The sequence below is a fragment of the Drosophila arizonae genome, chromosome 5, assembly GCF_054131065.1.
Source record: "Drosophila arizonae isolate 15081-1271.41 chromosome 5, UAZ_ARI_1.0, whole genome shotgun sequence".
Taxonomy (NCBI): Eukaryota; Metazoa; Arthropoda; class Insecta; order Diptera; family Drosophilidae; genus Drosophila; species Drosophila arizonae.
In genome coordinates, this window is record NC_142925.1 from 18,740,806 (window position 1) to 18,764,410 (window position 23,605).

Below are 23,605 nucleotides of genomic sequence, written 5' to 3' on the forward strand. Positions count from 1 at the left end.
AAATCTGTATTAGGAATCCCCGCCTTTATGTCATGCTTGGAGCAACATTCTAGTGCTTTACATCCATCCAGCCAGAAAGTGTGTTTAAAGTCCTACCATAAAAACAAGAATATTTTTTGCTACTTCGACTAGCTACATTTGTTGCACTTTTGGCAATTGGCGCATGGCAAAAAAAAAAAAAAAAAAAAAAAGAAAAAAAAGAGGTAAGGTGGCAGTCGGCAGGCGGCAATGAAGCGTTTAACGGTGGCAACAACTCTACAGTAGTGCACAAAAGTGCAAAAATTATAAGAGTAGAGCTAGTTGTAGACCGTAGAAGCCGTGCAAAAAGCATTTGCTAGACCAATTTAGCTTGGCTGCCGAATGCGCCACACTGAGTGCAAAAAATTCGTGCACGTTGCGTTGTAATTGCATTTGCTTTGTTGTTGCTCACAGACAAAGAAAAACGAATACGAAAACGCAAAGGATACAAACTTAACGAAGGGCTACAAAGAGACGGGCGAACGAAAAACAAAAACAACAACTCATAATGTGGGAATCGAGTACAACCGACTGCGTATTGCCTGACTGCACTTAACAGTAACGCTTAAGCCAGCAGCTCTATTGATTTAATTTTTATATTTCCCTCGCCTCAAATAGTTATAAAATCAGTCGGTAGAGTAACTTTTCAAAGATATCTACTTTACAGTATTTCGCAAAAGTGATATGGTCACCCTAACTATAACTCAACCTTTTTCAGGTAACGACCTCATCGTAAATCTTCTTCGCAAGTTGCGTCACCCAATTCGTCACACAAAATTCAATATTCCAAAATTTGGTGGCCGAAACTGCAACCATTTGCATTAAGGCTTAGATAAGCTCTCATTAAATCTTTAATATGAATGACTAATTGATTTATCCATACCAAATATATATACATACATATATCATTTCTGTGAGTCAGCTTTGCTTGAAAGCAATGCTTAGATGCTTGCATTATGAATCCTCTTTCTGGATTCGCTCACTCACTTAGTCTCAAGCCAATGTTTGCAAAATGACTTTAATTCAATATGAGGTGAAGTCTATTAGTTTGCTATATGCAAAATGGGGTCTACCTGACAGCTGCAATGCACTCAGGCGCACTCATCATTTGCCTTCATCACTAGAATTAAGTAGACTTCATCTCGGAATTTGATCAACACACACAGACTCAAACAGATATACTCTTATCCACATGGCGAGAATGTATAAGTGTGAGCATGAGCTCTGCCGCCTCTTGGGCGTGGCCGATGCTGCTGTCTGGATACGTATACGTCACGTAGTGCAGTTGCCGCAGCTAAAACTTCATCAATTCGCCTTGCGAATCCTTGGCCACTTTTCGGCGCCTGCTCTGACGATGGCTCCGGGGGTTTGGGAGCGCATATCAGGTGTGAGACTTTTTCTGGCCCATTAATGCATTGCACTTATGCATGATTAATTACAGCGTTTAAAAGCGCATAAATATGCATTGCAAATTTTATTAACACGAATAATTAAATGAATCAAACGGTGCGACTCTACGTACATGAATATACATGCATATATCAAAATAAATGGATTTTCATTAAAGGATTTGCTTTATATATTTAAATGCCATTTGACTTAATTGCATTATACATGGCACTCTCCATATGTACACTGCGAAAACTGCTATTATTTCCCAATTTATTGATATCATTTGAAATGGCTTAAATAAAATCAAATAAAGTGCAGGCTCTATTCATGTAGTATTTACAGGTGTAGCAGGTAAATAGTTTTTGTAAATATCAATCAAGACAAAATCACATTTCACACTTAATTTCTTCGATTTGGAGCATATTCGGTGACCACATACGCACCATCATCTTCGCGGTAGCCCAACCCGTTGTAGATGACATACGTCCAGTAGTAGAGAGTATCGCCCAAATTCAATGCCGTTTCACGATCACGGAATGTCCAACGCCCCCTCTTGGCACTGGGTATATCGCGTGCCCAAGTGCCCGCCTCCAATCCATCGAACTCCTCGTTCAGCTTGCCGTGGAAGGCAAACAATGAAATGCCCTCCTCATGCGGTATGGAAACCTCAAATCCTTTGGGATAAAAGACACGCACCTGTGCCGTGGGCACCTTGTATGCGCCGCCAAGCCCCACGGCTGTCAGTATAAAAGCACAGCTTAAAAGCAAACGCATTTCGTATTCCGCCGAGAGTAAGTCTCCAAATGCTGAGCAAATGCTGAGGCTCAGCTGATTTATACATAGCAAAGCGAGAGCGGAAAGAGCTCTCATTTGTCGAGCTGATAGTCGAATGCTCATTTCGACATTCTCTTTTCAATACTAATTAGTTGGTCTAACAATCTCTCATTTAATCAAAAGTATAATATTTCCATCATTTTTAACAGCTTCAGCTAAACTAATTATTATAAGTCTGATAACTGGAAATCTCTCAATTCTCAACGAGCATTCATTAGCCTGTTCTCTTTCAATTTATTTGTGTTTAGGTTCTGTTTAGGTTATTTGTTCAAAGTGTAGGCAGCTGAATGCAAAAGCAGCGTAATTACACGATTCCGACTCCATATGATCGTATCGCTTTTTGCAGGTCTTTACTTTGTCGACATATGCCATCGGATAGCTATTCAGCGCAAGCTCCACGTCCAGTTTACCATTCTCATCCAATATATCCTTTAGCAAACATTTGCAGTAACACTTAAATTTATCCGGCAAATCTTCAATTGGAACATTTCTTGGAATGTTATTCAGGTCAGCTATAGTAATATTGTTAAGCTTCTGACAAATTTCATTGCAGTAGCTAAAGCACAACTAAACAAAAATATAATTTAAAAAAAAAAATAAATGTATATTCGAAAGTTCAGTTGAAATTACGTAGTTTAATCTTACCAAAGTCAAGAAAATCGCGATGAAAATGCATCTCTTTAATTTCATATTTACTCAAATATTCAAAAATCTGTTCGGTAATTATGAAATGAAGCAGCAGCAATGAACGTTGCGAGTCTACTGGCAATAAAAACTAAATGTTCTACTTTATATACCGTTACCAGCGAGTTGTTAAATAGTTATAAATTAAGTAGTATAAATAATTACAGCTTATCATGTTTATCAAGCCGTTCAGTAAGTGTGTATACAAATATGATAGATCGTTGATTGAAGAAGGCTCAGTGCTTGCACTCTTCCAGTTTATCAGGCAGAAGATACCACAGATTCGATTAAAAAAATTTTAAAAATTTATACATATAGCCATTGCCTATACCCAACGGAATTTAAAATATATGAAGAGTCTACAACAGCTATCAATATGGGCTCATACAAGTTACGTATGAGTCATGCAATAACATTATACAGTTTATATAAAAACAAATTAGTTAATCATTCACACGAAACAATAATTAAATATTAAATATTCATTTTTGTTTTTCCTATTTCATGTAATCTAATCAGGTAAAGAAACAGTTCATACATATTTAAAAAAATATATATATATGAATATCAATATTTTAATTTTGCAGCGCTGATCACGAATAATAATCATTATTATTATTATTTTTTTTAATGATATTATGATAATATGATAATAATTAAAACAAAATCAACAGAAGAAATGGCTGTCTATAGCTGTCTATATCCATACCTTATAATTATAAATGTTAAAGTACATACCCCATTTAGCATATCAGCTTATAGTCTTAGTATGCGTGTTTGTTTGTCTATGTATCTACCTCACAGTCTGTCTCTCCATCAGTTTGTCTCTCTTTGTCACTAAGGAACGAAGAAGAGCTATAGAAGATCATTTCAGTTGTCCATATGTAGCAGCAGTACTCCGTAAAACAAAGTAAGAATGCTTTCAGCAGCAGAGGGTGTTCCCATTGGTCGTTTAAACTCGATTGCAACGAGCTCTACCTGGCGTCGGGCTCAACATTTGAGAGAGACTTCGGCTATGAGTGAAAGTTGCCCTATATAAAGGGCAGCAGCTACAGCATTTCTTCAGTCACCTAGGCCTAGTGGGGGTCAGTCGTGCAGTGAAGTAAAGTGTGTGATCGTTCTGCTAGGCATTAAGGACAGAGCGCAGACTTGGCGGAAATGCTTAGTGGAAATACTAAGAATAAATTCTGAGAGGAAACACTTTTTCTAAGTTTAATACTTACACGAAATAATTATAAAATATTCTTAGAGGAAATATTCTTGGAGGAAATTCTTGGAGGAAATACTTTGATGGAAATAATTAGAGAATATATTTAGGGGAAATAATTAGAGGACATATTTAAAGGAAATACTAGCCTATTTTCTACTTTGTTCGGCTGCTTTGCTGTGATAATTAAATAAAATATTAAAGAAAATACTAACGAATGTTTTTTCAAATGACAATATTTATTAAATACAAATATTTGTTGTGCAAGTATACACAGCTTATGGATGGTATTGTCCATTGTCAATTTCACTGTACTGCGACTGGGCTGCCAATGCTAAGCGTTGCGCCTCCTGCTGGGCCCCGATGGCTGCGTGCTCCGCTGCGATACGCTCAAATGCGCTCAAATGCTTTTGGGTGGCATGAATGACGGCGGCACTGCCGCGGGGAGCAGCTGCCACAGACTGCAAGCGAATGGAAATAAAAATAAGAGTTTGTAACATTTATACAATTGCTAGGGATTGGCGCATGCTGAATAATTGAAATAATTTATTTGCCAGCGTCCGACGTCAAGCAACAGCAATGACTGGCAGCAAGCTTTGCGCAGCTCGTGAAAAGCATTTGTAATTCATGCATGTAAGACAACACAACACAACACAACACAACACGCTCTGGGCCATCTCTGGGCCGTACTCACCGCTTGGCCTGGTATGTGGCTGGCATGCTCTTGCGCAATGCGATTATAGGTAGCGAAGTGCTTCTCCTTGGCCGCCTTGACGGCTGCACTGTCTTCCAGCTGGTGACTCAGCTGCGGATGGAAGCCATTCTCATCGGCGACATATTGAACGGTGCGCACTTGATTCTTGGGATCCACGTAGGAGAAGGCGCCGCGTATAACGCCCGAGCCATCGGATACCTCTGTGTGCTGTCTATCCACATGACCTGGTGCACGCCCCGCCTGGTAGCTAAACACATACGGGCTGGCGGGCGCATGCGGCTCTGGAGTGGTGGCCAAATGAAGATGCGACACATCCGCGCGACTGGCGCCCAATGCACAAACGACCTTGACACAGTAAACCGGAAATGTAGTTGCATTGCGTAGCTGCCATTGACTATCGCTTACCAATATGAAAAAGTGCTTCATGATTTTTCTTCTTTTCTTTTTCCTTTTACGTGTGTCTCTTTGTTGAGCTGCGATGGGAAACTAAAAACTTGTAGCGAATTTTTTGTCAGTCGCAATCGAAACTGAAACCGAAAAAACTGGTCTGCCGCCGTGCTTTAGCCTCTCAGATTCGCTTTTTATATACAAAACACCGTTCGGAGCTTTGAAGACAAAACTTGTTTTCATTTTTATAATTTTGCATTCATAAACAAGACAACTCGACATTAATGTTGAATTTATTTTGTAATAAGCCAGATAAGCTAACGCTGCTGTTCTACAACAATCAGTTCCTCTAATAATCTCTCAATGCCGCACGATCTTTAGACTTGCAAAAATTGAGAAAAATCTCTCTTTGTTGATAGTGAAAAATATGAATATTGTTAAATGCCAAAGCATTAACTTTTACAAAAAGCTAAACCAGTGATTATAGGAAATTAAATTTTGTATAAATAGCAATAATTAAAGCATTAGGCTTAGATCGTGTGTTCATATACTATTGATTCTTAGCTAGATTTAGCTAGCAAAATGTGTAGCTCTTTCAATAACTTTCCAGTTATCAACAACAAACTTCCATACTCGCCTTGAACTTGAGCCAAAAAGAACTCATTTTATTCTTATTTTTTAAATCAAAGATCAAGGCTTTAGAGCAATAATGAATAATAAGAGAAATGAATAGTTAAACTTTAAAATTAAATATACAATTTGTTCTCGGACATTTCTATGACTAATCCTAAAGAGAAGAGTTGACTGAAACCCAAACGGTTAAACAGGTTCAATACAGGTTTCATTTGATTTTTTAAAATGAATTTATATACTTAATCAACTGCATATTAAACAAGTTGAGTGTTGACAATCATTATTGTTCAACAAAAATATTGCGTGGAATTGTTTATAGTTTATAAGTATTCACAATAATAAAACTTATATATACATTATCAATATTAGGTCAAAAATATGTGCTTAAAATATTTACATCATGTGGAAAAAACTGTTTTATAATAGTCATACAATTTAAGAGCTGGGCTGTGTGATTTTTAAGAAACTTATTAAATCTATTTTTAGTTAGGTTAGATGCGCATAACAATAAAACCTTTAAAATACAAATACTATAAGCCTAGGTCAGTGTCTGCACTGTCTGGTATATCCAGTTCATATAAGCAGGCACATAGGTATACACGCCTGGATATTGAGCGTTGGCGCAGCCTAGGCCCCAAGATACAATGCCAAGCAGTTTGAAGCGACCGTCAACGTGTGTGATTAACGGACCACCCGAATCGCCCACGCAGCTGTCCCGATCACCTTTGCCAGACTTGCTGCCTGCACAGAACATGGTGGATGTTATGGTGGCGGCGCCAAAGTAGTTACGTGCACACGAATCGCGATTAATTTGAACGATGACTGTGTAATGCAAGAGCGGTGATGTGGCCATTTGCTCCACTTTTGTGGATCCCCAGCCGCTGACGAAGAGCTGAGCTAGTGTGGGCACATCATCCATCGGTGTTACGATCGGAATGGGTTTTATGTTGTCACTAAAGATAAGCGGATCTTGGAGCTGTAACAGAGCGATGTCGTTGTTCATATGTGTAGGCAGATTGAAATGCTCGTGAGGAATGATACGACGAATACGATGATGGCTGCCGCCACTTGACCACTTGGTGGAGCCAGCGCGTATGAAATAGTCCTGCGGCTCATTGGCCTTCAGCACACAATGAGCGGCAGTTAGCACCAGAGTGGGTGCCAATATTGTGGCTCCGCAGATATGACGTGTGCCCTTCTGCAGTGAGACCTGGTGTGGGAAATGCGCGATCTTTGTTGCCCAACCACCGACAATGCGACCATCCTGTGGATCGAGAGTATCTCTGTCCGCCAATAGCCTCTGCTCCTGTGTGGCGATGTCCTGGGCAGCGGCAAATGCCAGCCAAGCGAAGAATAGCAGTTGCGTGCGCTGCATAATGTGATGCGAAAGGTGACTTATAGATAGATAATCGTGCGTATCTCATTGCTGGCTACTTTTATAGGCAAGGCAGCCATAGATATCTTGGCCCTTATCGCATTTTGTGTGTTTGCCCGCGACACCACCTCTCAGAGACATATTCAAGGGCTGCTCGCTGCGATTAACCTGAGACGAGGTTATGGAGCTTTGGTATTTATGAAAATATATGAGCGGAATTACTGTCGAAATCATAGTGGGCATAAGGTGTGCAGTTCAACTAATGTCTAGGCCTTTGCTCTTCCAATCATCTTTCCATGGCCGTCACCTGCTCCTTGAGGTAATCCAAATGATTGACACTATCTTGCATCACGTCATACTGATAGCCGACGTGCTGTAGGATGAGCGTCATCTTTTGCAGGTTTTGGTTGCTGTAATCGGATACCACGTCCACTTGCGTAAAGTTCTTTAGCGTCTGATGCATAATCTGTGCAACACCATTTAGTTTAATTTATAGTTTATACATTATTATTATTTTTCCTACCTCATTGGTCTTGGAGCCTCGCACCACTTGCCTGGCTACAGAGCCCAAATTGTTCACATTTACACCAACTCGAGCGCACAGGCGTTTCTTGGAATCATCAAACAAATGACGAGCGCTTGAACTAGATGCTGATGCCATTTTATATTCTTATTTTTATCAATTTATTACAAGTTTCACAAAATCGTCTGCGTAAACAAAGCAAAGGCCAAGGTGAATATGCAATTGTGTTATGTAGCAGGCAGCTTGTGTTCGTTTGCTGTCAGAGTTGCCAGATGTGGCAGTTGATGTTAGGCAACACTGACAATATTAATTTGAATCAAAGCCCGCAAATATTTAAAAATGTAAATAAAAATAAGTGGGTATGTATATAAGGAGGTTGAGCTTTGAATACTTTTATTAAGCATTTACTTTAATATCACATTTAGTTGCCGCATTGTTTCAACCTCTATATCTATACCTTCGTTTAAAGCAACGCTTTACACTTGGCTTTGGACCTTGACAACGATTATTCCAAGCAACCCAGGCAGAGAATCCCTGCTGTTGTTTGATATATTTCGCACAGGCAATGGAATATCTAATGTCATCGCTGAGCAACAGTCGGCAGGGTAAACGGCACAAATCTGTGGAAGGTCTGCCATCCGAGGGCTTGCACCAGTACCGATCGTTGATCTGAAACAATCCCCAGTCGACAGAATTATCCACATTGGTTGGATTAATAGCCTTTGTATTGAACGAGCTCTCGCCCTCGACTAGGCACAGCCAATCGTCTAGCTCGTTATAAGGCACCCCGTTCCGATAGAGCTGTCGGGCCAGACTACATTTCTTCACTTGGCGAGCTTTAATCCTTCTCGCACCTAACGCGATCAGTAAAGAGAGCAACAGATAAACCGGCCACGTTTTTGGCATCTTCTTGTGAAATGTGAATTGGCATTGTGATGCCCGGCTTATATAGCCTTTTGGTTGGCGACTTTCGAATAGCTGCCCAATCTAATTTTTGACAACTGCCCACTTCAACAACTTTCAAGTGGGCCCACACTTAAGCATAATTAAGTACACTAGCCTACAAAAGCTTGCCGTTCTTTGATTTCAATGCTTTTAATTCTAAATTGTGATCAGAGCCTAATTCAAAAATTGTGTTAGTCTCTTTTGATTGTTTTATTGGTTTATTGAGTCTCAATTGTGTGACTTGCTGATATATGGAGTGGGAACTATTCGGCATTTGGATATAAAAAACGCTTTCAGTTTTCGAATATCTGAATCTTTTGTATACATTGATTTATTCAATTATGTTATATTTGTTGTTTATTTTATTTTACTTTATTGTATTGTTTTTTTTTTTTTTTATGGTATTATTCAACATTTCAATAAACCTCTTGAGAGCTGTCGGCGCCTCGTGTTCCTCCAAATATGGAGAGCACTTGTTCAAATAAAACAATCGAAAATGTTATTCAACTTGGAAGCAAGTATTTAAATAAAATTGTATAAAAAATCGTATGCAATAATACAAAACGGGAACTAAAACTAATATACTTTTGGCATCTCCTGTGGCGTCATGGGCCCCAGCTCGCTTTCGGCCAGCTCGGGCGGCACTTGATATTCACTTTTGGGTAAATACTGCCGTTTCCTGGACAACGGACGGAGTACAATGTGCGCCACGCATGTGCAGATGGCAGCTATGGCAAAATACTTGAAGCTCTCACGTCCGCCCAGCCTCTTAAACATAATGCCCCCAATGAGTGAGCCAATGGAGAAGCCCAGCCCATCGTCCATGCCAGCCATGAGGCCTTGGACCGTGGCTGAGGTGCCGGGCGGGGCCACGGCCGAGGCATAGGCCACAATGCAAGTGTAGCAGAGGGCGTAGGTCACGCCCTGGAAGAACAGCTCGACGCCCACTAGATACCAGGGATTCGGTATCCAGGAGATGAGCGACAGACGCACTGCATAGAAGAAGAAGCACATGCTCATGCAGTGCACGTAGCCCAGTTTCTTGATAATCTTTCCGCTGTAGAAGAAGAACGGCACCTCGCCAGCCAGACACTCCGCTGCCACGACGAGGCCTTCGATGAGCTTGATGTCCGCCATATAACCCGTCTGAGCGGCCACCTCTTCCACATGCCAGAACATGAAGTAGATTATGAACGAGTCAATAATGCCGGCCATTGTGGCGAAGAACAAGAAGGTTACAATCGGTGGCTGACGCACCAGCTGCCAGACATCCGCCCAGATGGACTCGGAGCCGCCCAATTTGGGCAACTTTAACTTGGACACGCTGAACAAATCCAGCACACTAAACACGCCCATTATAATCAGGGCGGGCGTAAAGCTTTTCACTGCATCCGCTGTCCACAGGTTGACCACAACTCCGGCGATTAGCGCGGTGACTCCAAATCCAATGGTACCCCAAACGCGCTGTGCTCCATATTTACTCTGCTCTGCCTCGCCCAGCATATCAAAGCAGCAGGCATCCGATATGGAATTGGTCACATTGAAGCCAATGGTGCCAATGAAGAGCATGGCAACGAACAGCCAGAACGTTCCACTGCCGTAGACACAGCTATCGATGTGCTTCAGCCGGCAGGTGAGGGAGGTGTTGCTCCAGTAGCTGGCCATCTTCAGCTCAGTGAGGCAAATGAAGTAGCTTTCGTTGCCATATTGCAGATTGGGGCTGGCATCCAGGTTAGCCAGAGCCTCAGGCGCCGCTATCAATGCCTGAAAGATGTAGTCGCCTTGGCTGCATTCAGCCTCGTGCGCCGCCTGACAATGAGCATCGGCGGCATAAATCTCTGGCGGACAGTGGAGCGGCTCCTCTGTCAATGTCACTGGCCACTCCACGCTCGTTTCGTTCAGCTCAATGGGATGTGGTGCATTGGGCAGAAAATAGAAACCGCCATAGGCCAAGGTCATGATTACAATCAATGCCATAAAGATGACCTTGCGCAGGTGCTGTAAAGTTAAGAATATTATTAAAGCCAGATATTTGCAAGGGCTAATCGACTTACCATAAAATAATCGGCTAAAAAGCCAACTAGCGGCTTGGCCAACACATAGAGTACCGGCAAGACGGCGGTTATATAGCCCATTATGTCCGGCGGTATGCCAATCTGTTTGCCTATTACCGAGAGCTGCGGCAATATGGGACCCATGGCTATAAGATTAAAGATCTCATTAGCATAACAGCAAACTAAAACAGATCAAAACTCACCCGCCATAAAAAAGAAGAAATGCGCCTTAATAGGCAGCAGGCGTCTGTTTATTGACACCATTGTCTCAGCAGTACAGAATATCTACTACATATACATATATATGCATGTACGACACCTAACTCGAAGACGGTTCACAATACTATATCACAGTTTGATGACTCCATGCACCGGCGTCGTAATCTTTATTGCTTTCCCTGCCCGCTGCCCTCACAAGACCATAGTAAGTGAGCAGCGATCGACTCGATCCGGAGGCTGTGGGAATAAGTGTAGACAAATTGTAAACATAATGTTGCTATGGACGCACTGAACACAGAAACTTATCTTATCGCAGCTACAAAGTGCTCACTGTAACATAGGGCTAGCATAAAATTGTATAGAGATAAAAATGTATTTGCTAAAATTACCTGAAATATATCTGAGTTTTTGTGTAATTCATAAATTACTTTTATAATTTAATGTTTGCTCTTAAAGACGTGCAAATCTTATCTCTGGCACCTGAATAGATATTTGACATAAACAAAAGGCGTGTTCTATTATGGAAATACGGCTTGCCAACATGGAACGTCTAGAGTTTATGGCACTAAAAACCGTTAGATTGTAAGTTAAGTAATGCCAAGTAATAGTAAAATAAGTCTCTATAGTTTAACAGCCCAAGTGTCTAAGCAACAAGAGGCATCCTTTTAAAAATGTAATATTTTAAAGATAGTGTGCATATAAAATAAATTGAATATTCATGTCATAATTTTATATTATATTCCAATCGACTATTACTAGTATATTTTATACTTTTAAGTGTCAAACTTTAATATTTATAATTTAAAATTAAATTATATATACATATTTGTATATTTAAGATTTAGTATTATTTTAAATTCATATTTTTTTTTATTTATTTATTAATTTTCTTTTATTTTTGTATTGTATTGTATTTTTTTCTATTTATTCCTTCATTTTCATTTTTTTACCTTTTGCATAAAATTAAATTTGCATTCTTTTCAATTATAACCAATCAGACATTTTTTTTGTTTAAGCTTTATACATTGCTTAATTTATTCATTTAGTAAAACAAGAAATATTAAACTGCTCAGTTCTTAAGCAATCAAAGCACGATTCTACCCAATAAACATTTTATTTTGTTTTAATTAATAAACTTTCTTATTTGTTCTTTTAGTTAGAGAAATAAAAATAATATGTTCAATTGACGAAAATGCCATGATACTATTGAGATAATTTAGTCAGCACAATTAGCTAATAAATAAATTCCGCTGCTTCAATAGCCATAAACCAGATCAAAGTGTCGAGCGCTTATGATGTATATGCAATACTAACTACCTACGCAGAGATATAGGCTAAGTATCTACAACGAAAACCAGTGCCATATATAAGTATTTACATATACATGTATACATTTTTATATAAATGCATTAACAGCAAACTTGACACAGAAAAATTACGATCAACGTTCGGTATTGCCGGCAAGTTAATTACCCAAAAATAAATTGCCAAAATAAAAGGTTATCTACGATGCAAACGCACAAAAAAAAACAATAACTGAAATAACAGACAGAAACAGAAATAGAAATGAATAAGAAATAAGTGAGTGTACTACAATAAGGTAACGGTTTCACTAATTTAGCAACAAAATGAATGGGAGGGTAATGAAATTTTACACGCATCCAAATGTCAATTTTATACATATACAAATTATATAAGCTTTAAATACAGTTATGGGAGAAAACAACAAATACTTTTTGATTTACCCATTAATCAAACTACACTTAAAATAAAAATACAAAAAGCCAACACCCACAATTAAAAAAAAAAAAATAAAAAAAAAAAAAAAATAAAAACAAGAGAAACATTACGAATTTGATGGGATTTTATACGAAACGTAATTCGCGAGACAACGTCAACTAGTTAGGTCAATAGCAACTGAGAAGCCATAGAAATGAACATGAAGTCTATATACATATAAATAAATCACTAAGCTCATAGTCTTTGTAATTGAACTGAATCCATCAAGAATAATCTGAGCATTTGAACACAATGGCACACTTTCACAGCTCGCGAATATTTTCTTAATAATTAAATGGAAAAAAATTATTTCATTACTTTGTTAGATATATCACGCCACTTGAGATCAAGTTAAAGGCATGGGAATGCCGCAAAAGGCGAACTGCGACTGTTATTACAAAGCGTCGCGTACACCGCCCAGCAGTCTTCTACGACACAAAACATTTGCTGATAAGCCAACACAGACTGATAAGCGCACCGCCAATAATAATACAATTCTAATAAGTAATCGACTGCATAACGATAAGGGTTGAGATTACAAATTCAAAAGATACAACAACGTCTAAGACAAGGAATTAAACATACATATATTATATATATACTACATATATTTTAGTAAATATACTCTAATGTTGATTAGGGGTATACCGACTTTGCGAAACTATACAATACACTGAAGATGGAGGGCTGAATGCAGGGAATCAGGAGCAAAAGCTTTCTCATTTGTAAAATATCAAATATGTTTTAAATAATCTATAGATATTGTTTCGCAAATAATTGATAAGATTTCACCTTCCAAGAATTTCAGATTTGCTTCAGTTTAAGTGATAGCTTTATTATTTCTATAAAATCAGTTAGCAACTTTAATAAAGTTACTTTGTATTTTCGGCTTATCTCGCAAGCCTAAGTAGCAGTCTCCAAAATTTTGATTTACGAATACCCCAACTATAGATAGATACCCACCTCTCCTACTCTCGCAAATAGTCTCTGATTAGGTGATTCCCTACCCAGTATCCGAGGTTTTTTGGCGAAGTTAAGCTGAGTTCCTTGGATATCTAAAATTCCCCGTTAAAGGCACCTCCTCTTTGCTTCTGATCAATCAATCACAACTCGGAATACCCCAAACGGCGCTTGAGTCAGCAGCTCTTTGCTAGTTTTGTTTACGTGCGATCATTTTTGATATTACAAAAAAAAAAAATGCGGCTCGAAACGGGTTTTATTCGGTGCATCCGCAGTCGACGACGTAACCGCGAGCAGAAGCTCAGACAGTCGCATCTGTTCGTCCGCCGCATGAGGTCGACTCAAACTCTCTCGCTCAGCGCGTTCTCGACTATAGTACAGACTATAAAAAAACAAATACATACATATATTAATATATGTACATATGTATAAATATATGCATTTAAAAATTTGTAGGCGTTTTTCGTGGGCCGAGTGCTGATAGGGCGACTAATTAACGAACTCAACTTGAGATTTCAACTAAGTGCTGAATTAATTTTCATTTAAACAAAGTGATTTTAAAATACTTTCAATAAAAGTTTGAATACTAATAATTACACAATTATGCAGCCGCTGATAATATTCACTTGCTTGTTCGCCTTATCAATATCAAATTGTGCAGCCATCGAGCCGCTCGATGATGGGAAATGTAAGTTCGACTGGAAAGACGAGAAATGACTGCAAGATTATTTAATTGTTATCTTTCTGTAAATTGATTACATCTATAAACAAAATAAGTACTTGAACACATTTTAATTGCTAAAAACGTTTTATCTATTCAGTTTGCTTCCTAAAATAAAAAAATAAAATGTTAATACACCGGCTGACCTTCATGAGGAAAAAGAAAAAATAAAAACAAGAAATACAGGAAATATACAAAACACCGAATAGTGCGTACGCTACACAAAATGATATACTGTATTTAATAACTGTATTTCATCAGAATTATAAAAACAAATATAAGCCTATTTAACGTCTGAATTTCATCAGAATAATAAAAAACATATAAATTTCAAATACCTGAATTTGAACACAATTATAAATCCTTACAATATCATTGAAGCTACAAATTAAATCAAAACTTAATTGCATCAAATTGTGAACCTTTCATTAGCAGCGGTATATATCTACCTATACTAAATATGTTTATATGACAGGCAGTAAAAAAAAGCAAAATTAAGAGAAAAAAAAAGTATATGCAATTTATGTGTGAAAAAAATAATAAAATAAAGAGTATTGACCTCTAAAGATAAGAAATGTATTTAGGCGAGTAATTTTCTGGAGCATTTTCAAGTTCCACAAAGAGAAAATATGAATAATATATTTAATAATTTAATTGTAATTACAATCGAATACATTTATTAAGTCTAAAAGGACTACGATAAAGTTCTCTTAAAACAGCATATTTATCGATTAAAATACAATGAAGAGAAGTTCTTCTTGAAAGAAACAAATTTGGTTGAGATATCAATAGATGTCTACATGTCCAATATTTCAACAAAAAACGATTCAATATAATGTAATGTAATAACTATGTTAAAATCGAAAGACCTACGAAGAGAATGACCTAATCAATTCAGCTGCTTATATTGCAAGAGAATATACATACAAATCCATCAAGAAGGCAGGGCGAATTTCAATGTGGTTACACATATCGTAAAAAATTAATTATACCTTTATGAAAAGAGTATGAACTATTCCGCATAATGAAAGCTTATACTTATGTCAAGTTTATGTTATTAGCTTTAAACGTGGCAACAGTGATTGATCATAAGTCATTTACACACTACATACAACTTCACAACTATAAATAAATAAAGTATCCAGTATATACATATATATATATATAGTATCTTAGGTGTCATCTTAACTCCGCAGGCAAGCCGAATACCTGTTACCGAAGAGTCTCGTAACACATTGAAGTTCACACACGCGTTGACCTTGACTGCGTGCTCCACTGGCCAAAATGCCCCTCCTGCATTCGCATGACAGCAGTTAGTTGTGAATTCTGCGTAATTGCCATGATATCAGAGTTTTCCAAGACGAGTCGACAGTTAAATGCAAAGAGTACGCCTTCAAACCGGTTGTCAGATGGGAATTTTGAATTTAAGACTCTTTCCGAAAAACTGCACGAAATAAACGATCAATTCACACAGAAATTAAATTTATTCCAGCGGAATACTAAAGATTATCAACTTCATTTTAATTTCCTTTGTATTTCGCCTTCACTTTCAGTACGCGTCTGTGTGGTCGAGTCGCTTGGTAATTACCGCAAGGCGCCCAAATTCTGCCCGCTGCTGAAGGCCACGAGTAACATTGAGTGCGTGATAGGCGTCGATCGCTTGGACTGTGTGCGTCGCATACACAAAGGAACGGCACACTTCGGTGTACTCACTTCCGAGGATTTGGTGGCAGCTCGCTGGGCCAGTGTGGAGATTCTGGTTGCCAGCGAGCTACGTTCACACCACTCGCCCTTTGAGTATGAAATAGTTGCCGTGGTGAACAACGATGCTGGCATACACACCGTCAATGATCTGCATGGCGCCAAGCTGTGTCATCCTGGCTATGGTTTGGATCACCACTGGACCGAGGTGTTGGCCAATGTGAGAAGAGCACTCTTAATTTATTAACAAACATTGTATACATTTTAATTGTCATAATTACTCTTTGCAGTACTTCGAGTCAACCTTGGTCGCAAAGTCCTGCAATCCAGATATTACATTAACTGAAGACCGCATTGCGGCTTCAGCGAGGTATTTTGGTCCCAGCTGCAAAGCTGGTCCTTGGGTGCCAGATCGTAAACAGGATCGCATTCTCAAGGATCGGTATCCATCATTGTGCCAAATGTGCTATAATCCATATAGCTGCGACGACACGGACAAGCATTGGGGCCGACGTGGAGCACTCTATTGTCTGACAAGTGGCGGCGGTAGCGTCTCCTGGGCACGCCTTGACGATACGCGCAGTCATTTTGGGGTGAGTAGCAAAATTTGATTTATTGTTTATACATAAACATTGCTAATTATCATGTTTAACAGCTGGCAGGTCTGGAAGCACAGGACGATCCGACTAAATACAGCTATCTCTGTCCAGACGGACACTTGCAGCCAATCAATGTTACGCATCCCTGCATTTGGGTATCCAAGCCATGGCCTGTGGTGGCTGCACGTCGCTCGCATGCCGCTCAGGTGCAGCGTCTGGTTACTGGACTCACACACGACGAGCCGCAGAGCTGGCAAAACGCGCTGCTTAGCTTGCTGGAGACATACCATGTGTTTACTGTGCCACTGGACAACGTCATCTCTATAGATGACTATCTGGATCAGGCTATTGGCTTTCAGTCGGCCTACAGTTTCCCCGAGTGCAATCCCCCACGCTCGATTGTCGTCTGCACAACATCGATCATCGAGCATATTAAGTGCTCTTGGTTGCAGGAGGCATCCCAAGTATATGGCGTCGAGCCGAACATTCAGTGCATACGCACGACAAACTTAGAGCAGTGTATGGAAGATACTCGTTACAAGAGCGCCGATGTTCTAATGGTTAACCAAGAGCAACGGGTTCAAGCTCAAAGGGATTACGGCTTGACGCCGTTGCTTTTCGAGTTCGCAGAGCAAATGCACGATCGCTATGTAATAATTGCGCTAGTACACAAGGATTCCAAGTTTAAAAGTTTTACGGACTTAAAGGGCGCTCGAGCTTGCCTGCCCAGCTATGAGGGTGCTGCCCATCTCTCTGTGCTAGATACCATTGTGAACGCCACCGGAAAAGTACAGTCAGTGAATTCATATTTCAGTCACGAATCTTGCCTCTGGCATCCGCATCGTGGTCGTCAGTGTCCGCCGCATTATCATGGCGATGAGGGCGCATTCCGTTGCCTGGCCGAGGGTGCCGATGTGGCTTTCCTCAGCTCCGATGTCTACAAGAAATATATTAGTGGCAATTTAACATCCGACTGGTTGGCGCGAGGCACACCCCAGTCTTACCGCCTGTTGTGTCCTTACGGCGGCATTGAACGCCATTCAAGGTTTGAGTACTGCTATCTACACTGGACGCCGCGTGGCCAGCTGGTGACGCACAATTCATCTCTAACACGGCACAACGAGATCTACAACTCGCTGCGCGACATGGATCATTTGTTTGGCAAGAAGCCGAAGACAGACACACGCCCATTTTCGCTCTATGGCATCTTCGATAGGCGCACTGACATCTTATTCCACGACAGCACGGATGCACTATTAAGCGCGCATGAGCTGCAGCGAGACGACGCCAAGCGTTCCATGGAGCACATATATGCCCGTTACATATCGCAGTACTACGCCTCAAAACACGACGACGACAGCGGCGCGCATTTAGGTATCCACAGCAGCTTTGTTCTCTTGTTGGCTACGAGCACTTGGTGGCTGATGCAACGCTTATAATTTTAGAGAATATTCTGTGCACAAGATTACCTTTATTTATTGTGATATTAATTTTTACAAGAGCACAAGTAAAGCTAGATAATATTAGGCAATTAAATACCACAAATTTTCAAAACAAATCATTCTCTTGAATAAGTGTTGCAAAATGCTTCGGTGGGGACAGGTACGCAGCTCATCACGAGAGGTAAAATTTACAAGCAAAAATAATATCAACTAAAACCATATTTTTCGCCATTTATTTTTTATATTAACAAACAAATGTATATATATTTACATATGTATATCTAATTCTTATCGATTATTTTTATTCAAACTTACCAACCTTTGCATATCAGCTGTTCATTTTGTTTTTGTTGCTATGCTACTCAAATGGTTGCTACGGGAACGATTAAATTTGTCACAACGAAATGAATTTTTGCAATGAACTAAATTAACAATTACAATTGATTAAACATACGTGTCTGCTTTACATCTACTATAAACGAAAACCCGTCATTGTGGGCATAAAATGTCGAAGAGTTTACCGCGTACGACCAATAAATTAAATGTAAGATTGTATACATATATTAGACACTTCAAACGCACAAGGACTTTTACTTGGAACCAACTAAATCACATACCGCATATTACTTAATTTGCAAAGATTTTATTAACGTTCAGCTCAACAGCTCAGCCACTTGATACTGGATTGACTGTGAATGTAGTTCCCAGACGTATTATTATGCACCATGTACGCACACCCACACATGCACACATATTAATTTAAACTAATGCCTACCACAATTACACTTAATATTGGACGAATGGAAAGAGAGCATTGATCGTTTTGTGGAAAGAGCAGTTTGATCTTTGAATTTTCATTTGTCCAGTGTTGAAAAACACACGCTGAACAGCTGTAGCACAGTAGCTTGTTGCTGTATATTCGGAAGACGAAAAAATAGTAAGCAAAATCAAAAAGCAAATATGACTGTATTTTATAGCCAAAACATGAAGTACAACGCAAGACTATCAAATCACCTGCAACAAGTAAAACCGGTGCAACATCATCGAAAAGCAACACGCAGAAGGAGAAGCAACAGGAGAAACCTGAAAGTGAGCAAATTCAGCGAAAAACCACAAAGTCTACGACGCTAGCCGCAACAGCAACAGCTAAAAAATCAACGTCATTGCATACAGGCAAAAATAAGGAGCGTGAGGCTGTTGCCCAAACAAACAAACGAGCAACCCCATCGCCAACAACAACAGCAACAAAGGCCACTGCAAGCACATTGCGTGCGGCCAAAGCGAAACAACCACCTGCCGGCGGCAAGGTCAAGCCCAATGCAGTGCTGGACACATATCACAGTGTGACGGTGTCGTCGCCACCGCAAAAGCGCAGAGTGCAATCAAAACAACAAGAAACAACGACAGCGTCGGCCAGCCAGGTGGATGCCTCTGTGGAGGATGGGCGGACGCCCCGTGTGCGTTCTTATTCACGGACATTGCAGCCGGAGGAAATAGTTGTGCTCAAGCGGGAATCGGCTAAGCAACGCAGCGATCTAGATGTGCTGCAGCAAATCAAACAAGTTAAGCAGCCTGTGGCCTTTGAAGTTAACTTTGAGGCAGCCAAAAAGCAGGCCACCGATTTGGATAACTACTCGGATGATTTCGAATCCTATGAATCGGACTTTGAGACAGATGTCAGCACACCAGAAGAAGATGACTTGGATGAGGAAGAAAATCAAATAGAAGAAAGTGAGGAGGCAGAACAAGTTATGGCAGAAGTCAATTTTATAGAAGACAAGCAGGAGGATATCGAGGCATATACTGAAGAGGAAGATGACGCGGATGAGGAAGATTCGGAGCCCACGCAAAACCCAATTACAGTCATACATCGTGACAAGGAACTGGAGAGAAAATTGGATTCGGGCCACTATGACATGCACTCACGTCGACAGCCACGCATTGCTGCACAGCAGGAATTTGATAGCTTCGATACGAACAGCATGGCCAATTCGGAGCAGCTGGACTCCGGCATCAGCAACTATGGTGTTGCAGGGCCAATAGAGCTGGCCAACAGCCGAGAGTCAACAGCGGATGTGCATTACGGCGGCTATGTCAATTTTATTTCGCATCCAGTTCTAACCCGTCGTGGTCAGGAACTGATGCGAAAGCTGCGTTTCGATCATCTGGACTATCAGCTATTCGAGATGAAGCCGCTCAGCTATGAGGGATATATGCAGAGCTATGGCAAACTAAATACTTGCCAGCTGGCTACGCAAACCCACTCCCAGCAGATGGACAACGAATGCCAGACTCTGGAGCTGCACACTCGCACCAGCTGGACACAGCATCCACCTCATTATGGCAGTCTGTTGGTGCAGAGCTGCAGCGGGGATGCAGACGATGACAGTGATAGACTCGTGGCTCATGCAAATGATGTATTCGATTGCAGTCTGGCACGCCTGGAGCAACTGCGTCAGGCTGAGCAACAGCGCGCTATGCGCCAGCAACAACGGCGTCTGACCAAACCCAGCGATTTGAATAGGCTAGGCGTGTTTCTGCAAAAGGCATCATTGCTTCTAGGCAAAGTACTGAACTCCAATGGCCCAACTCGTTCGGCACGCCAAGTGCCGCTGCTGCAGACCGGCCTGCTGAATGCGCTCCCAGTGCGTCGCATCTTTGGTAGCGCCGGGCAGCAGCAGCTCGTGGTCACGGTGCATGAGTGTCCGCCCGATTCTAATGTCTATCGAGATGATTTCGCCAATCTGCTGATGGTCTGGTCTCTCACGGATCCCAGCAAGCCGCTACGTCTGCTGTCCACCTGGGCGGAAGTATCGCGTGTGGCATTTTGCTGCGAAGCACCCGACATAGTTGTTGCGGGTCTGCGCGATGGCAGCATTGCCATGTGGGATTTGCGCGAAACATACAGCTTTTGCTCCAAGCTGGACGGAAATTTGACACACTTTGCAGCCACACAGTCGGTGGTGCCCACCATGGAGAACCAAGGATTGACTGCACTGGACCTGGGTGCCGTAGTAGATGTGCGCAGCTTTCGCCCGGCACCCCATGCATCTGGCCTTGGAGTGGCCACCAGTTGGACTCTGGCACACAAGGATATTCAGGTGAGTTGGCAGCTTGAAATGATGTGAGCCTGAACCAGTTACATTCCAATCCCTTTCCATAGTATGCATCGCTTAACGATTCTGGTCTGCTAACCATTTGGTCGCTGGTGGCAAGTGGGTTAAATTGTGGTGCAACGACACGAAACGAGTACAGCTCACCCTGGGCCAGGGTCAAGCTGCTGCAGGCTGTGAGCTGTGATCTGCGCGGCTATCTAGAGCGCCGCCTGCTGAAGCGCACTCAAAGCGACTACGACAAGACCAAGTCCCTGTTCCAGGGCAACGTCTACAGCGACGAGCTGCTGCGTGAGCTGAACGAGACTCAAACTCTAACGACAGCCATGACGGGTGAGGGCGTGCAGGGATTACGCTTCAGCAGCATCGATACGGGCACCGATCTCATCTACGTGTGCACCAATCGCAACTTTGTGCTGTGCTGCACGCGCAGCCTTAAAACGGAGCGCTTTACACGCATCGGTCTCCATGAGAGTCGCTTTCTCTTCCCCACAGCGCTATGCGTGCTCGCTAATGAGTATTACGTGGCTGTGGGCTTGTCCAATGGCTCCGTGATGATACTCAACTGCAATCAGCGACAGCGCCAACGGGTGCAGCGCCCAACGACGGCCATGCCGCAGCCAACTTTGGACTATGAGCCTGAAACGGGCAAATCTTGCGCCATTCAAAACATTATACTCAACGAGCGGCGTTCCTTCGAGCAGCAGGAGCTGACGAGCGCTGGCAATGGCAGTGACAGCGACAACTATGATGCTCGACCCAATACCGCCCTGCAACTGCTGCAGCAGCCCCGCCGCGCCTACGAGCTGCAAGTGTTCGATCAGCAGCTGCTGCTCAGCGGCAGCGTCTTGCGACAGAATCTTGTGCAGGCCCTTGTCCAGTCCAACGACGGTTGGCGGCTGTTCGCCTTGTCCAATGGCGCTGTGCGCAGCTACGATTTCCATTTGGATCGGGAATTGACGGATCTGGGCTTACAGATCGGCTCACCTGTCACGGACATTGCTGCATCGAGCAGCTCCTCTAGCAACCAGCAACTGTTGCTGCTGTCGGCCGACGGAAGAGTGCAAATGCACTCCATCAATTTGTAGTTGGTTAATATATTATGTTTATGTTTAATGTTTATGTTGTTAAAATCATTCAAATAGCGATGCAATAAAGTTGTTTTCTTACCCTTGTGCTATAACACGAGATGATGTAGTGGATTTTTGTCTATCTTTGTTCTTTAAGCGACAGTCATACCAACTTAGAAAAGGTCTTCTATTAATTGTTTGTCAATGGTTTTTCATTGCTGATATTACATACCTTTAAAAAAATTTGGTACCAGGCCTAATGATGTGAGCTTCCTGCAAATCTATAAAATTAAGAAACTCCAAACCATCGAGGAACTGCAATGTAGTAGGAAAAAGTCCTAATCTGTTTATATATTATTGTCTAAATTATGGTTAAAATGAGTTATACAAATTTAATATGAATGTGATCACATCACTCTTCTGAAACGTGTTAAAGACTTTTATACTTATACCAAAATGTTTGCAGCAGAATATATTTTTAATTTAAAATGAATTCACTCATAATTTACAAATGTGGTTTAGTTACACACTTCTATTTATATGGACATATGTATATATTATTATTATTATATATAGATATACTTAGATATTAATAGATATACTTATACTTATATATTGCTGCTTAAATCACTCTCATTTCGTGAGTAAAAATATCGTCTTATCTATTCGCTGCAGCATATCAGCTTTTATAGAGGGTAACGCTCCAAATGAAAATTGTGCTCAGCTCAAGAGTCTCTCTCTGATCGTTATATGTCATATATGATTACTACCAGCTCTTTCAAGCTTTCTCTCTAATTTGAAAGTATACTCTTTAAATGATGTACGCATTGCAAACCGACAAATAGAGAAACAAACATAGTCGGTTATAGTACTTCGCTTAAGTGCATATCACTGACTATATAAACATATACATACATATATTATATAATATAATTAATAAAAATATTCTGAGTTCAAATTTTCAAAGGATTCGGGATATAAATAAAGAAAAATATATTTGATATTACTTAATAAATTCGTGTTATTCCTGAAAAAATTTAAATCTATAAAATATATATTTTAATATATAATTTTTCTAGAATTTATTTAACGAACTTATTTAGCCGAAAAGCCATGCCACATAGCTACAAACATTTTAAAAATAAATCAATAATATTAAAATTTAAAAAATATACTTCTTAGCTAACCCGTCTTCTGAAAACAGTACAATAGTACAGTCAATCACGATCGAACA

General features: G+C 40.6%; 8 protein-coding genes across 18 annotated transcripts; 2 read left to right on the forward strand and 6 right to left on the reverse strand.

Moving 5' to 3' along the window:
• Nucleotides 1-1,663: 1,663 nt before the first annotated feature.
• On the reverse strand, nt 1,664-2,236 carry LOC149268620 (gram-negative bacteria-binding protein 3). The gene has a single exon (XM_089472251.1). The coding sequence runs from the start codon at nt 2,182-2,184 to the stop codon at nt 1,810-1,812; it is 375 nt and encodes a 124-aa protein (XP_089328377.1). The 5' UTR covers nt 2,185-2,236; the 3' UTR covers nt 1,664-1,809.
• A 2,117-nt stretch (nt 2,237-4,353) lies between these two features.
• On the reverse strand, nt 4,354-5,417 carry Cpr57A (Cuticular protein 57A). The gene is made up of 3 exons (XM_018013404.2): nt 5,256-5,417; nt 4,830-5,195; nt 4,354-4,596 (listed from the first exon to the last, which is right to left on the reverse strand). The coding sequence occupies exons 1-3, from the start codon at nt 5,274-5,276 to the stop codon at nt 4,414-4,416; spliced, it is 570 nt and encodes a 189-aa protein (XP_017868893.1). The 5' UTR covers nt 5,277-5,417; the 3' UTR covers nt 4,354-4,413.
• A 452-nt stretch (nt 5,418-5,869) lies between these two features.
• Nucleotides 5,870-7,245, reverse strand: LOC108617385 (trypsin 3A1). The gene has a single exon (XM_018013175.2). The coding sequence runs from the start codon at nt 7,243-7,245 to the stop codon at nt 6,409-6,411; it is 837 nt and encodes a 278-aa protein (XP_017868664.2). The 3' UTR covers nt 5,870-6,408.
• A 142-nt stretch (nt 7,246-7,387) lies between these two features.
• BORCS7 (BLOC-1 related complex subunit 7) lies at nt 7,388-8,006 on the reverse strand. 2 transcript variants are annotated; one of them, XR_016270684.1, is made up of 3 exons: nt 7,769-8,006; nt 7,468-7,711; nt 7,388-7,413 (listed from the first exon to the last, which is right to left on the reverse strand). XR_016270684.1 is itself a non-coding variant. In XM_018013176.2 (2 exons), the coding sequence occupies exons 1-2, from the start codon at nt 7,904-7,906 to the stop codon at nt 7,532-7,534; spliced, it is 318 nt and encodes a 105-aa protein (XP_017868665.1). In that variant the 5' UTR covers nt 7,907-8,005; the 3' UTR covers nt 7,388-7,531. The 2 variants fall into 2 exon arrangements, 1 of the variants encoding a protein (XP_017868665.1); XM_018013176.2 differs by having other exon boundaries at nt 7,388-7,711; nt 7,769-8,005.
• Nucleotides 8,007-8,144: 138 nt separating this feature from the next.
• Nucleotides 8,145-9,072, reverse strand: LOC149268621 (lysozyme P). The gene has a single exon (XM_089472252.1). It carries the CDS (start codon nt 8,672-8,674, stop codon nt 8,207-8,209), a length of 468 nt encoding a protein of 155 aa, XP_089328378.1. The 5' UTR covers nt 8,675-9,072; the 3' UTR covers nt 8,145-8,206.
• Nucleotides 9,073-9,210: 138 nt separating this feature from the next.
• Nucleotides 9,211-19,023, reverse strand: LOC149268622 (major facilitator superfamily domain-containing protein 6). 7 transcript variants are annotated; one of them, XM_089472247.1, is made up of 5 exons: nt 18,643-18,728; nt 18,508-18,561; nt 10,971-11,223; nt 10,768-10,913; nt 9,211-10,711 (listed from the first exon to the last, which is right to left on the reverse strand). In XM_089472247.1, the coding sequence occupies exons 3-5, from the start codon at nt 11,029-11,031 to the stop codon at nt 9,290-9,292; spliced, it is 1,629 nt and encodes a 542-aa protein (XP_089328373.1). In that variant the 5' UTR covers nt 11,032-11,223; nt 18,508-18,561; nt 18,643-18,728; the 3' UTR covers nt 9,211-9,289. The 7 variants fall into 7 exon arrangements, with proteins under 7 accessions (XP_089328373.1, XP_089328376.1, XP_089328370.1 ...); XM_089472250.1 differs by lacking the exons at nt 18,508-18,561; nt 18,643-18,728 and adding an exon at nt 18,806-19,023; XM_089472244.1 differs by having other exon boundaries at nt 18,508-18,649.
• Nucleotides 14,033-18,304, forward strand: Tsf3 (Transferrin 3). Of its 2 annotated transcripts, XM_089472243.1 has the most exons (4): nt 14,033-14,413; nt 16,000-16,367; nt 16,438-16,740; nt 16,803-18,304. In XM_089472243.1, exons 1-4 carry the CDS (start codon nt 14,329-14,331, stop codon nt 18,183-18,185), a joined length of 2,139 nt encoding a protein of 712 aa, XP_089328369.1. In that variant the 5' UTR covers nt 14,033-14,328; the 3' UTR covers nt 18,186-18,304. The 2 variants fall into 2 exon arrangements, with proteins under 2 accessions (XP_089328369.1, XP_089328368.1); XM_089472242.1 differs by lacking the exon at nt 14,033-14,413 and having other exon boundaries at nt 14,740-16,367.
• On the forward strand, nt 18,227-22,489 carry LOC108614983 (uncharacterized). Of its 3 annotated transcripts, none has more exons than XM_089472241.1 (3): nt 18,227-18,348; nt 19,166-21,289; nt 21,352-22,489. In XM_089472241.1, the coding sequence occupies exons 1-3, from the start codon at nt 18,331-18,333 to the stop codon at nt 22,387-22,389; spliced, it is 3,180 nt and encodes a 1,059-aa protein (XP_089328367.1). In that variant the 5' UTR covers nt 18,227-18,330; the 3' UTR covers nt 22,390-22,489. The 3 variants fall into 3 exon arrangements, with proteins under 3 accessions (XP_089328367.1, XP_089328366.1, XP_089328365.1); XM_089472240.1 differs by having other exon boundaries at nt 18,232-18,369; XM_089472239.1 differs by lacking the exon at nt 18,227-18,348 and adding an exon at nt 18,593-18,732.
• Nucleotides 22,490-23,605: the final 1,116 nt, after the last annotated feature.

Bases quoted from the DNA above. Each gene is read 5' to 3' on its own strand.
- LOC149268621 (XM_089472252.1), bottom strand. From the start codon at position 8,674: ATGCCAAAAACGTGGCCGGTTTATCTGTTGCTCTCTTTACTGATCGCG.
- BORCS7 (XM_018013176.2), bottom strand. From the start codon at position 7,906: ATGGCATCAGCATCTAGTTCAAGCGCTCGTCATTTGTTTGATGATTCC. The intron at 7,712-7,768 runs GTAGGAAAAATA...GGTGTTGCACAG, and splicing joins GAGGCTCCAAGACCAATGAG to ATTATGCATCAGACGCTAAA.
- LOC108614983 (XM_089472240.1), top strand. From the start codon at position 18,331: ATGCTTCGGTGGGGACAGGTACGCAGCTCATCACGAGAG. The intron at 18,370-19,165 runs GTAAAATTTACA...TGTATTTTATAG, and splicing joins TACGCAGCTCATCACGAGAG to CCAAAACATGAAGTACAACG. The intron at 21,290-21,351 runs GTGAGTTGGCAG...CCCTTTCCATAG, and splicing joins TGGCACACAAGGATATTCAG to TATGCATCGCTTAACGATTC.
- Cpr57A (XM_018013404.2), bottom strand. From the start codon at position 5,276: ATGAAGCACTTTTTCATATTG. The intron at 5,196-5,255 runs GTAAGCGATAGT...TACTGTGTCAAG, and splicing joins TGAAGCACTTTTTCATATTG to GTCGTTTGTGCATTGGGCGC. The intron at 4,597-4,829 runs GTGAGTACGGCC...ATTCGCTTGCAG, and splicing joins GCCACATACCAGGCCAAGCG to TCTGTGGCAGCTGCTCCCCG.
- LOC149268622 (XM_089472250.1), bottom strand. From the start codon at position 11,031: ATGGTGTCAATAAACAGACGCCTGCTGCCTATTAAGGCGCATTTCTTC. The intron at 10,914-10,970 runs GTGAGTTTTGAT...TTAATCTTATAG, and splicing joins TTTCTTCTTTTTTATGGCGG to CCATGGGTCCCATATTGCCG. The intron at 10,712-10,767 runs GTAAGTCGATTA...TTAACTTTACAG, and splicing joins TTTTAGCCGATTATTTTATG to CACCTGCGCAAGGTCATCTT.
- Tsf3 (XM_089472242.1), top strand. From the start codon at position 15,750: ATGACAGCAGTTAGTTGTGAATTCTGCGTAATTGCCATGATATCAGAG. The intron at 16,368-16,437 runs GTGAGAAGAGCA...TACTCTTTGCAG, and splicing joins GGACCGAGGTGTTGGCCAAT to TACTTCGAGTCAACCTTGGT. The intron at 16,741-16,802 runs GTGAGTAGCAAA...CATGTTTAACAG, and splicing joins ATACGCGCAGTCATTTTGGG to CTGGCAGGTCTGGAAGCACA.
- LOC108617385 (XM_018013175.2), bottom strand. From the start codon at position 7,245: ATGCAGCGCACGCAACTGCTATTCTTCGCTTGGCTGGCATTTGCCGCT.
- LOC149268620 (XM_089472251.1), bottom strand. From the start codon at position 2,184: ATGCGTTTGCTTTTAAGCTGTGCTTTTATACTGACAGCCGTGGGGCTT.